The sequence below is a fragment of the Heterodontus francisci genome, chromosome 18 (assembly GCF_036365525.1).
Source record: "Heterodontus francisci isolate sHetFra1 chromosome 18, sHetFra1.hap1, whole genome shotgun sequence".
NCBI lineage: Eukaryota > Metazoa > Chordata > Chondrichthyes > Heterodontiformes > Heterodontidae > Heterodontus > Heterodontus francisci.
In genome coordinates this window covers 58093222-58106396 of record NC_090388.1, presented here as the reverse complement: position 1 = coordinate 58106396, position 13175 = coordinate 58093222, and the positions used below count along the sequence as shown (strand labels likewise).

General features: G+C 42.9%; 1 protein-coding gene across 4 annotated transcripts in view; it reads right to left on the bottom strand.

Moving 5' to 3' along the window:
- The window catches only part of atxn10 (ataxin 10), a 350575-nt gene extending 337790 nt beyond the window's left edge, over positions 1-12785 (bottom strand). For all 4 annotated transcript variants that reach the window (XM_068051270.1, XM_068051268.1, XM_068051271.1 and 1 more), the window contains exons 1-2: positions 12630-12785; positions 698-895 (exon numbers count right to left, since the gene is read on the bottom strand). In XM_068051270.1, coding sequence (XP_067907371.1) covers positions 698-895; positions 12630-12772 — 341 coding nt within the window. In that variant the 5' untranslated portion in view covers positions 12773-12785. The remainder of the gene's footprint in view (positions 1-697; positions 896-12629) is intronic.
- Between the last annotated feature and the right edge of the window lie 390 nt (positions 12786-13175).

Sequence of the window (13175 nt, the reverse complement as noted above, 5' to 3'; positions counted from 1 at the left end):
TTTCTTATCCTTGAAGAACAAAGCACAAAACTGTCAATCTCAAAACCTTTTCCATTATTACAACAATAAAGATATTGGGGAAGAAAAGTACACCTGGAAGAGACCAATATATCCAAACATTAGGTGGATACTTCCTTCTCTCATGCAGTGGTATATTTATACCCATCAATAATACCGACTCATGATGGCATTATCAGTGCACAAACAGAGAAATTTTTTGAATTCATTCGTGGGATGTCAGTGTCGCTGGCAAGGCCAGCATTTACTGTTCATGGTGATATGTGTATAAGCACCTTCCTATACCCTCAGTTTTTTTTTTAATAGTTCAATTTTTAAATTTGATATACTGGTGGGGGCATTTTCTTTTCATTCCCCAACCCAAAAATGATATCTTGCTCCCATTTCTTTGCTTCTCTGCACTACAGTCATAGTTGCTCCAAGGCCTCAACAAACCCCTAAGATATATCCGAGAGCAGGATAGGACAACTTTCCGAGTGAATTTCCTTCCATCCTTGTGGATAAACTGTTGCTTCTGTTACACAATACCCCACAACAGCACAGGTGAGATCAGAAGTTCCGATCCCACGCCACAAACCTCCAACTAATGTTGAAACACACATCTGCTCTCCTACGCGCTATGCCATTGCATCGGTTGCAAGTCTCACTCTGTGACAAAAAGAACATAGGCTTTAATTACCTTCCATGAGACTGGTTTTTGTCAGATTGTATGCAGGCATTTCTGAGACATCGGAAGCACTCAGCAGTCAGCCGCAAACAAGCTTCAAGCTGTCCGTTCCTGTTACTGTCAGGATTGTCAGTACACACCTCTATCTCAGCCAACTGTCTTGTCAGGATCTGTACAAAACTTTCAAATACAGATTGTGTTGCGTCCTCCCTTAAGAAAAAAGAAAAATCTAAAAGTCAGATATATCATATGTACAGACAAATAACTGAAATATAGTACACACCAACCGAACAATTGTTCTCTGAACAGATCACACTGTTGTTCAAATGCATTCCAGTGTCTATTTCCGTACATGAGCAATACACAAATGTACATCTCTATGAGCTTCTGGACATGCGGAATAACCCTGATTGCTAGCAATCACTCACATCTGGTAATGTAAGGCATGTAAAAATCCATATCAACTCCTGCACAAGCACATCCTGACAGAAAAGCTCAGGACCATAATAACCACTTTGTCACATTTTTCATAGGCCCAGAGCAACACTGGAAAGCCAAGAAACAGAACATGACTTATATTTATATAGCACCTCTAATGTAATAAAATGTCCCAAGGCACTTTACAGGAGCATTAGAAAACAAAGCAGACACCAAGTTATAAAGGAGATATTAGGGCAGATGACCAAAAGCTTAGTCAAAGAGGTAGGTTTTAAGGATTGTCTTAAAGCAAGGTGGAGAGGTGTAGGGAGGGTATTTCAGAACTTGGGCCCCAGGCAACTGAAGGCGCAGCAACCAATGGTGGAGTGATTAAAATCAGAGATGCTCAAAAGACCAGAATTAGAGGAGCATAGGCATTTTGCAAGGTTGTGGGGCTGGAGGAGATTACAGAGATAGGGAGGGTGAGGCCATGGAGGAATTTGAAAACAAGGACGAGAATTTTAAAAATCAAGAAATTGCTTGACTGGGAGGCAGTGTAAGTCAGTGAAACAGGGGTGATAGGTGAACGGGGACTTGGTCCGAGTTAAGACACGGGCAGCAGAGTTTTGGATGACCACAAGTTTATGGAGAGTAGAATGTGGGAGAGCAGCCAGGAATGTGTTGGAATAATCAAGTCTAGAGATAATGAAGGCATGAATGAGGGTTTCAGCAGCAGATGAACTGAGACAGGGCGAAGTCAGGCGATGTTACAAAGGTGGAAATAGTTGGTCTTAGTGATGGCACGAATATGAGGAAAATTCTGGAAACTCAGCAAGTCAGGCAGAATCTGTGGGGAGTTAATATCTCAGGTTGATGACCTTTCATCAGAACTGATCGAACAGTCATCGACCTGAAACATAATGGCCAGAATTTTACCATTAAGAATCGGGTCCTGTCGGGGTCGTGCGGAGGGAAAAATGGCGCACGAAGACGTCGGGCCAGGTTCCCGGCGTCATTACGCGCTGACGCAATTTAACCAGCGTGGGAAGTCGGGCGCGATCGAGTTTGCGCTTACCGCCCGACTAACATCAATTGAGAAGTGCTTAAGGTAATGCAGAATCCAATTGACAGAGATTTTACGCTACGTATCTGATTTTACGGGCGTTAATCGGGTCGTAGGGCGTGTCGGGAACCCGACAGGTTCAAAAGGGCAGCAGGCATTGATTCATGAGGGAGTTGGAGGTAAAAATGAATTTATTGAACTTTATTCATGCTGATGTTATTTGTGTGTCCTAACAAGGGTTGTAACTTGCAGGTTGTGCAGAAGGTTTAATCTGAATGTTATGCACTGCTGATAGGGACCCATGTAATATTAGTTATTGTCTGAAGGAAGTACCTGAAGTGAGCCAGTCACAAAAGCTGGAAGCTATTACCTGTGGTCAAAGAACTTGTTCTGCTGTTTAACAATGGGAATTGTTCACTCTGGAGGTGGATCATCAGATGAGGAGGACAATGATTCAATGAGTGACAGAAGTACAAGTGGTCAGGGGAACGTACAGCAAGTTGCACCAGTGCATCCTCGTGCTGTTGGAGGGAGAGTAGTTCGCAGAGTCACCCGGGAGCGACCAAATGTCAGGAGACGTACCTACCCAGTAGTAAGGGCATACCGAACGCGTCTGAACTACCCTGCAACTGTCAGAACGCCAGTGCAGAAGACGACTGCGGCTGTCATGGGAGACTGTCACATCTCTTTGTGAGATGCTGGCAGTGGATGTTGCATCAAACTGTCTCAGTGGCCATCCAATGCCAGTCGCTCTAAAGGTCACAATAGCTCTTAACTCCTATGAGTCTGGCTCCTTCCAAGCCTCAGCTGCAGACTAGTGCAGTGCCTCACAATCAGCAGCGCACCATTGCATAAGGTTTGTGACTGATGCATTGTTTCAACGTGCTGACCATTTCATCACGTTCAAGATGGACAACACCAGTCAGGCTGAGAGAACCAGAGGCTTCAGCATTATATCCGGCTTCCCAATGGTACAGGGCGTGATAGACTGTACTCATGTGGCCCTTAGAGCACCAGCTGGACAGTCGGGAGCATTCATGAACTGCAAGGGATTCCATTCAATGTACGTTCAGCTCCTCTGTGATCATCGGAAGCGAATCACGCAGGTATGTGCACGTTACCCTGGTAGTTGTCATGATTCTTCCATTCTCCACAACTCACAGGTGCCTGCAATTTTCAGTCCTCCGTACAGAATGGAGGGATGGATATTTGGCGACAGGAGTTATCCTCTGAAGACATGGCTCATGACACCAGTGACGAACCCAAGGGGTGAGGCGAAGGAATGATACAACGAGAGCCATGTGGCCAGAGTGACAATCGAGCAAACTATAGGCCTCCTAAAGATGCGATTTAGGTGTCTTGACTGCTCTGGTGGATCACTGCAGTACGCACCTTCGAGGGTTTCCAGAATCATTGTCGTCTGCTGTGCCTTGTATAACCTGGCGACTGAACATGAAGATGCCCTAGAGGATGATCAATGTCAGCGCGATGTGTCATCAGATGATGACGACGTTTCTGATTAGGAAGATGGGCATCAGTCTAATGATGATCATGGAGAGGAAACTGAATGTAACTTGGCTCTAATTGCTAGAGAAACAAGGGAATCTCTAATAGGAACGCGTTTCAGTTGAAATGATATAAATCTTCACACATTTCAATCTGCTTTGTGACATTAATCATTGTGAGGATCTGACAGTGCAAAATCTCTAACCTTTAGTGGGTGAGACAAAGCAAATAACCAATCCATCACATCAGGAGGGACGCGAACCAAGTGTGTGGCCTCACATTTGAGACTACTTGAATTGACTAACTATGTAATATCTGACTTCAGGAATGACATGTCCAATGATAAAATCTCCAATTTAATCAAACACTATTGTTTTACAAATCAAATAAATGTACTTCAAGTCACCCAGTGTACCAGTAGTGAAATTAAAGTGTTTTCTTAATCTGTTTACGCATGCTCATTCGTGTGCATGATCCCTCGCCACCAGACTTACCAGAGGCAGGTGGCCGATCTTGTTGCCGCCCTGTTTTTGATGACTTGGGCAGACGTCCTCTGCCTGCTCACAGCCATGAGGGTCCTGGCATCTCAGGGTTCCCATGACAAATATCATGAGCACCCTCCATCACCCCGGGATTTAGCGGTTCACATGTCCCTGGCAGAGGGAGCAAGGAGCTGCAGGATGCATCAGAAGCGCCGTAAGAGGAGCTCCCATATGCGATCTGCTGCCCCTGTGCCCTCGTGAGGCTCTGGTGGTTCTCAATGGTGGCTTCAGAGCGCTGAGTGTCCTCAACCTGGCACAGTCGCATCAGATTATCAGATCAGTCGCTCTGAGGTCCCGAATTGCATGAAGAACTGATCCCTCCACTGCAGCCGCCAGTCTATCAATGGAGGAAGCCAGATGTTCAAATGCCTGTGAATTTGCTGAACTCATACTCTGGATGGATGTCTCCAGAGTATGATTCATAGTACGCAACCTCTCAGGCAACTCCGCCAGATTTCCATGGACCGCATTCTGCACCTGCAACATCGCCCGACGAAAGGATGATCTCAGAGGCACGTCATCAGCTTGCGGCTCTGCACTGGCCTGGCATCCCACTCTCCTCCGGGTATGTGATGTATTGGCCGATTCTGTCTCTGGTGTCTGGCTTAGCAACTGTGCTGTGCTCACACCAGTATGTGACATTGATTCCCCAGACACAGTCATCCCAATCAAAGTGTCAGTATCTGCTGTGGTACTCGGTGCGTCGCGATGATGTGACGGTGCACCCTCTGAGGCGCCCTCCTCCACCTCTGAGGTGGATGGTCGGGCAACGGAAATGCTTCCTGGCACATGCTGGGCTTCACCTGTTGGGAAAAGCATTGTGATCAGTTTCATCATCAATCCAGAGTGAAGCAAAAGTTTGTGCCTCCTGCATGGTTACATCTGGGTGATGTTACAATTGAGGGCAACATTCAGTGCATTTGACATTCACCAAATCACTGGCACAGTAGCGCAGCCTCACCACCCGCCCCTCTGTGTGCCCTCTTTTCCTGAATAAACAAAGATACTTATTTTATACATAGTCAATGGCATATGACGCTGTCACCCAAAGGATTGGTGTTGCATTTCACTGCTGTGACAATGTTGGGCGCAACTTTAACACCACAGCATCAGCATTCATCTCAGACTTGCCCATCATGTGTCCCATTTCAAGGCAGCTGTCAGGCATTGATCATACAGGGCTTCCACATTGCATCATGGGTACACAAAAAACCTCCCTTGGCACATAACTGATTAGATGAATGAGGAATGCCCCTTAACCGGGCAGAGCGAAGCAGGTCATTGAGGCGCTTGCGGCACTGCATCCATGTACGCCTCACAACGCCTCAGCTGCTGAGCTCCTCTGCAACCTCCAGCCAGGCCCTCTTGGTCACTTCAGAGGGTCTCCTTCTCCCATTTGAGCTGAACAGAATGTCTCTCCTCTCCTCAACGGCCTGGAGGAGGACCTGCAGTGAATCGTCAGAGAATCGGGGGGGGGCAACGCGATTGCTTCTGCCCTCCATCACCTCTAACAGCAATATTTTTGTCTCCCAGTCTTTCTTGGTTTCAATGAATGGAGCCTTTGAAATCTCCAGATCTTAACACAGTTGTATCTTCCTTTACATCAAATGGGGAACTCAGTGCTCTGTTTAAAATCAGTGATCCTCTATGTAGAGCTTACAATCAGCCTTCCGCGTATGTGGCCCCGCCCCCAATGATGCTGAAGTTCCCACCCGCACGCGCCATTTCTTTTCAGAGTTACGCCGCGGGCCCGCTGATCAGCGCGTGATGCCAGCGGCCAGGCGACGCGGAGCGGGATCGGGGGCCTGATCCGCTTCGGGCGGATCGGCCCCAGGGCCACCGGTAAGCGGAAAATTCCGGCCAATGACTCTGTTACTATCTCCATACATGTTACCAGATCTTCTGAGTATTTCCAACATTTTCTGTTTATGTTTCAGACTTCCAGCATCTGCTGTATTTTGCTTTTGTGGGAAAGTACAGGGCCAGCAGTCCATAAGGCCAGCCCGAAACTAATTTGTCGCAATCACCCAGTCCCTCAAATAGTTATTCAATTCTCATATAAACATTTCTATACTGCCTGCCTTCACAGGCACTCCATTCCACACATTCACCACCCTTTACTTCAAGTAGCTCATTCTAAGTTGTCTGTGTACCTTTCCATTTCTAAGCTCGAGTTAACGTCCCCTCCACAATTCCAGATTTTGTGGCAATCTTAACTTCTTACATTAAAAGCACTGTATAAAAGCATCCCAAAGTACTTCACAAATAAATACAAGGAAACAAACAAGATAGAAGGTAAAAGTTGGAGGTGACAGAAAGCTAGATCAGAGATAAATTGAGTGGGATTTTAAGAGATAGAGGTAGCCAGGTTTAAGTTGGGAGTTCCAAAGAGTAGAACCAAAGTAGCTGAATACGCAGCAACAAATTGAGAGGAAGTGAAGCACAGAAGGCAAAGGACGTCAAAAGAACAGAACATTCAGGAACGGATATTAGGGCTGGAGGAGACTGCAAAATTCATGTGATGCAAGGCCATTGATTTTAAGTGCAATTGCTGGGGTTCTGGAACCAGTCTGAGTCAATGAGGACAGAGGTTGATGGATAAACAGGACGGGATACATGCAGTAGAGTTTTGGACAAGTTGGAGTTTGTGCAGAACGGGAGGTCAGAAGGCAGGCAAGGAGAACCCTGGAATAGTCAAGTCTAGCTGTGCCAAAAGAGTGAATAAAGGGCAATTTGTAGCAGAGTCAGGCAATGTTGCAGAGGTGGAAGAAATCAGTCTGGATAGTGGAAAGGACAAAGTTTCAAACTCAGCTCAGGGTCAAACTGGACACAGATGATAGACGATTCAGCCTGAGTGTGTGACCTAGGAGAGCGATGAATTGAGTGGCAAGGAAACAGAGTTTGTGACAGGGGCCAAAAACAATGGCTTTGGTTCTCTTGATGTTGAGCTCTGACTCATCCACAAATTCCCTTTTGAATCTTGCATACTTCAATAAGATCTCACCAGAGCTTTCTTTTCTTCAGAACAAACAATCTCAAGCTCTTCAATCTCTCCTCATAGCTTAGATGCCTTAAGACAACTGTCAATTTGGTTGTCCTTTTTTGCACTGCCTCCAGCTGGATATCCATGTTGTAGTCCAGCAGTCAGAATTAGGTACAGTATTCCAGATGCGGTCACACTGTACAGATTGTTCAGCACTTCCTGGGATTTGTGCTCTAATCCTTTGGTTATGTATCTAAGATCCCATTGTCTTTTCTTAATGATGCCACACTGTTCACCAAGGTATCCACAAATACCCACAGTTTCTATTAGTTTCCATTCTCACTAATTCTATTACCTAGTTCCGTTTAGTTTATATTTCTGCTATTTCCATTCCCTGGTTTGAAGTTACTTGGCATTCATCCACAGTGAACACAATTTGCCATTTATTGCCGTACCTAGAACCTTTTATATTTGGTTTGCCTGTTCTCTGTTATTTGAACACCCCATCCTTAATTTGGTGTCATCTGCAAACCATAGCTTTCTGTCTCCAGCTCCAAATCATTTATATGCACTAAACAGCAATTGTATCCCACTGTAAATGGCATACATCGCATGTACCAATGCCAAACAAGGTCAAAGCGGCCTATGACATTATATGGTTTATGTGAGTCGGTGTTAACTCCTAGTCACTGTAGAGCGCCAATAGGACTTTGAACAATATAAACATAGCTTGTTGTTGAATTCAGGTTGTGTGTTTGGGTAGTGATGAAATTCACTGCTTGAAGGGAAATCCAAATTTACAAGACTTGAGAATTTTTCTCCCCCATTGACATAGGTAGCAATTTTGGCCAAGAGGAGTCCAGTTCCAAATAGGAAGGTCTTACTGCAGCTCAACACCACCTTCTCAATGGCAACTTGGGATGGGCAATATATGCTGGCCTTGCCAGGAACACCCATATCCTGTGAATGAATAAATTAAAAAAACCATTGTTCAGTTTGAGCTGCAAGAAAGTAGCCAGCTCATTCTAAATGATTATTGCAGCATTAATAGATTCTCTACTGCAGCAAACAATGCATTAAAAAATTATATTTCTCACACAATCCCCAAAAAAACCTTCAAACATAACCAATGATTTCTTATAAAATGTATATACTCTATAGATATACAGATATTGCATTTTCCAAAGCGATCTAATATAACACACATATATCCATGTCTTCAAATGGGTTGCATTCCATATCTGAACCCGCCCTCAGGAATAATCCTCATTATCTTACATATAGACCCCACTCCCAAGCTGAAATGTCTGCCACCCCACCTCCAGCTTTTAAAAACGTACAGCAATTTCCAAATTAAAATTATATTCAGGTCAGAAAGATCAACCGACAAGAAGCAAAACATAAAAGTAGCACAAAATAATTCACCATAAGAGAAGCATTCAGATTGAGTTTGTAAACAAAATGCAGATATTTTAGGGAGATTTGAAATATAAGACTGAAAGCGGCAAAATATTTTTATTTTAAGAAATTAGAAAGCTTAACATTTAATTGTACAGCATCTTAATGCCAAAACTCTTTTTAGAAGAGCCCAAGTCAGACAAGGAGGAGGTTTGGCAAAATAAATCAAATTTTAAAATATTGACTTCATCACATAGTTAAACAGCATTATCTGAAAGAAGGCATCTATGTCACATTTTGATTTATAAGCAGATGCAAATAATGAGTTCAACAGCAAAACTTCCAATCAGGCATCTGACACAATCAAGTGTATCCAATAAGTTTGTTTCACTTATTGACGTTATTTTAAATTGTATTTAAGACTTTATTTTTCCAACATATTTTACTTTAATTATGGGTAAACATGAAAATATGGCTAAAATAAGAGAAAATGTCAGTATTTTGTTATAAACAGAAGAAGCAAAGATGCAAATTTAACCATTCCTTGTACTGACTTTTGATTGTGGTCAAAGCAAAAGTTTAAAGGAGTGAAAAAGATATCGTTTCACTTTTAAAAAATTAAAATGACTCCTGTGTATCAATTAAACACAACATAAGGACAAAATTAGAACTAGAATCAGGGCAAAATTAGGACTAGAATTAATGTTTACAGAATAGGTGTACATTTCACGGCAGCAACACATTCTGAAGATTTGGAGACAACAGCTTCACATTCACAGTTTGACATCATCAGAATGCCAAAACAGATTGCTTGCGTTACATTATAACCTACAAACCAGCCTACAAAATAAGAGAACTGTGATACACCATCTGAAGGAAGAGTTCTTGGAGCTGAATAAGGTTAAAGGATTAACACCTGACTTTTCACTGAAATCAAGATACTACCCTGACATCACAGGCCAATATTCAGATGACTTTCCTGAAAAGACTTCAAGTTAATTTAATGCAAGAACTTAGCAAACTGGATATTAAACTGTCCTTCTGTCCTGTTATGTGCACATAATAAATCCTATGGGCTTATTCATACAGCAACAAGGGAATTTTTCAACCAACATTACTAGTCATTATCTCATTTTTTTTGATTGGAGAGTAGGTTGCCTATGTACTCGCTTGGCTGGGGATATGTGAATTGGGAAATTTGAAGGACATACCTGGCAAGAAGTTACCCAGATGTGTTAATCATAGGTGCTATCTGACTGAAGTAAAACTGAAGCAATTTTAAACATGATCCTTGCTCGTGATGACATTTTGAGAATTCAAGCTCTAGATTTTGAAGTTGTTTTTTGGAAAAAGGAGGGAAACAGCTTACTACTTCAACTCAGAAAAAAAGTATTAATGCATTATGACAAAATTCTGAAAACTGCACTTGCTCAGAATGTGTGTGTGTGGTCGGTAACTCCCTTCACCTGTTCTAGGGAAAACATCCAGTCAAAACATAAACTTTTGATACAGGCTGAGCCTTGATATATAAATTTTAATGAAGGAAAACTTTATTAGAAGGTACAAAACACAATTAAATATGTAATTGTAATTAAGTTATTGTGAAACATGAAATTCTTTTGATGCCACAGAGAAAAATAGTGGCTTAAAGCGCTCAGAAATTTTTTTTAAAAAAGTGATTGTTTTGCCTTCCTTTTTTAAATCTGTACATTTTCCTGACTCATTCAGGATTGGTCAACGCTTCCTCATTGTTCATTTTCTAGCTACTTTCTTCACTTTGAGTTCATATATTCCCCATCTCCAGTTCTGCTTGGCTCAATGTTAAATGGTAGCAAATCAATAAAGAATGACGGGAAGCAAGAGCGGCAGAAAGCAAAAGTGGTACTTACAGGAAGCACGTAATAAATAAAAGACTTATAGACAACGTAGATCTTCTATGGCATTCCTCACTCAAACCCATGGATAGGGCATGGAAGAAGTGAAGGGGTAGATTAGTAAAGGAAGGATCTGAGGTAGGAGTGGGAAGGAGGAGGGAAGGAAAACATTTAAGTCAGGGAAAAGAAAGAATTTAAGGTGAGCAGGATTGTTTTTTGAACAATGATCCATCCATTTATGTTTTATCTATTTTAAGTAGGTGGGTTATGTTGATATGCAAGCCTGACCTCGAATTAACCTAAACAATTTCAAGAAATGAGAATTGTAGCCTTTAAAGGAACACACATCTACAGTGTATTAAAATGATACACATTCCTGTTCTTATAAAACAGCACATTTTCCAACTTACCATAAACACCATAGGAATGCATGTTCAAAAAAAATTCAAATGTTTATTCCATTAAGCAAGGTAAACTGAGTTATTCGTTTCTCAGTCACATAAGTGCCCATATATCATTTTACTACTGCTTCTCTACATGTAAACATGTCAAGTTTCATATGTGCACTGACAACACTCAGCTCTACCTCACCATCATCACCACTTCTGATTTGTAATGTTGCTCATCTGACATCCAGTATTGGAGGAGCAGAAATTTCCTCTAATTAAATACAGGGGAAAACAAAGCCATTATCTTCAGCCTCTGCCACAAAATTCATTCCCTTGCCTCTATCCCACTCCTTGGCTGCTGTCTGAGGCTGAACCAGGCTGTTTACAACCTTGCCGTCCAATTTCACCATGAGCTGAGCTTCCAACCCCGTATCCTCTCCAACGACAAGGCCACCTAATTCCACCTCTGTAACATCGCCCCTCTCCTCCGAGTCTCAGCTTATCTGCTGCTGAAACCATCAATGCCTTTGTTACCTCAAGACTCAACTATTCCAATGCCCTCCGAGCCAGCCTCTCATCTTCCACCCACCGCAAACTTAAGCTCTTCCAAAACTCTGCTGCGCCTATCCTAACTTGCACCAAATCCCATTCACCTATCACCTCTGCTCACTGACCCACATTAGCGCCCAGTTCAGCTATGCCTTGATTTTAAGATTCTCGTCCTCGTTTAAAAATCCCTCATGGTCTCACCCCTCCCTTTCTCTGTAGCCTCCTCCGGCACTATAACCTTCCTCCAATTTTGGCCTTTAGCACATCCCCAATTTTCTTCGTACCACCATTGGAGAATCATATATATGTATAAGAAACCTCAATAACTTCATTTCCCAACAATTCCCTTCAACTTTATGTCAATACTCAGCTGTATTTCCAGCAAAAAAACATATTTAACTGATGGCAACTCAAAGATTTGTTTAAAAAGCCATAAACTTGCACAAATGTCAAGGAGAGAGAGAGAATTAAGGATGGCTCAACTCCCCACTTAAAAGAGTTGCAATCTTCAATCGTTTGGTCAGAAAACAAACTTTTTCTGTCAAAACACGATGACTTCTGCATTACAATTTCAACACGAACGGTGCCATCCAGACAAGTTGTCCCTGCACTTCTCTATAAAGTCTTCGCCCCTTTGATTGTGTAACATAGACATTAACACAAGGGAAGTGGGTATAATCACAGGTGACGACATTCCACTGAAAGATAAACTTTCCCAGACAAACGCAATAGGAAAGTTGTATTCATAAAAACCCTCACTAAGGTCACTTGTTATTGTCAGACACCTGCGTTTTAGTTGAAGCCTCAACGCAGAGTCAATCTTTTGGGCCTCCTTATCTCGAGAGACAATGGATACGCGCCTGGAGGTGGTCAGTGGCGCGTATCCATTGTCTCTCGAGATAAGGAGGCCCAAAAGATTGACTCTGCGTTGAGGCTTCAACTAAAACGCAGGTGTCTGACAATAACAAGTGACCTTAGTGAGGGTTTTTATGAATACAACTTTCCTATTGCGTTTGTCTGGGAAAGTTTATCTTTCAGTGGAATGTCGTCACCTGTGATTATACCCACTTCCCTTGTGTTAATGTCTATGTTACACAATCAAAGGGGCGAAGACTTTATAGAGAAGTGCAGGGACAACTTGTCTGGATGGCACCGTTCGTGTTGAAATTGTAATGCCAGAGTCAATAATCCTTGCAATTTAGTTCAGCCACTCACTGACGCACCTATTCTGTTGCTCTCTGAATGCGATAGTCAAACTCTGGATCGGTGTCATGGCAACCAGCACAAGATCCCCTTTCTGGCTACTTTGGATTAACTCGTTGAACCGAGCAATTAATTCAGGCACCGACTCACTGGACGCCGCCATCTTGCACTCCGCAGCCTCTACGTCACTGACGTACTGACGCAAACAGCAACGTGGACGCCCATTTGACGGCGGCGCTGAGCGGCAGCCTTTGAACTCCTGTGCCGGGAGCCCAGGTGTAAAGTCCCAGTCGCAAACATCCATAACTGAATATTCAATCCCGCTCCCTACCACAACATTATTAAACTCTGAATAAAGGGATTACCAGTGGACAGCCTCAAGATCAAAAGTTAGATCATTGTGCCTATACTCAGCAGGTCAGGCAACATCTGATGAAAGGTCACTGACCTGAAACGTTAACTCTGCTTCTTTCTCCACAGATGCTGCCAGACCAGCTGAGTATTTCCAGCACTTTCTGTTTTTATTTCAGATTTCCAGCATCTGCAGTACTTTGCTTTTATTATAT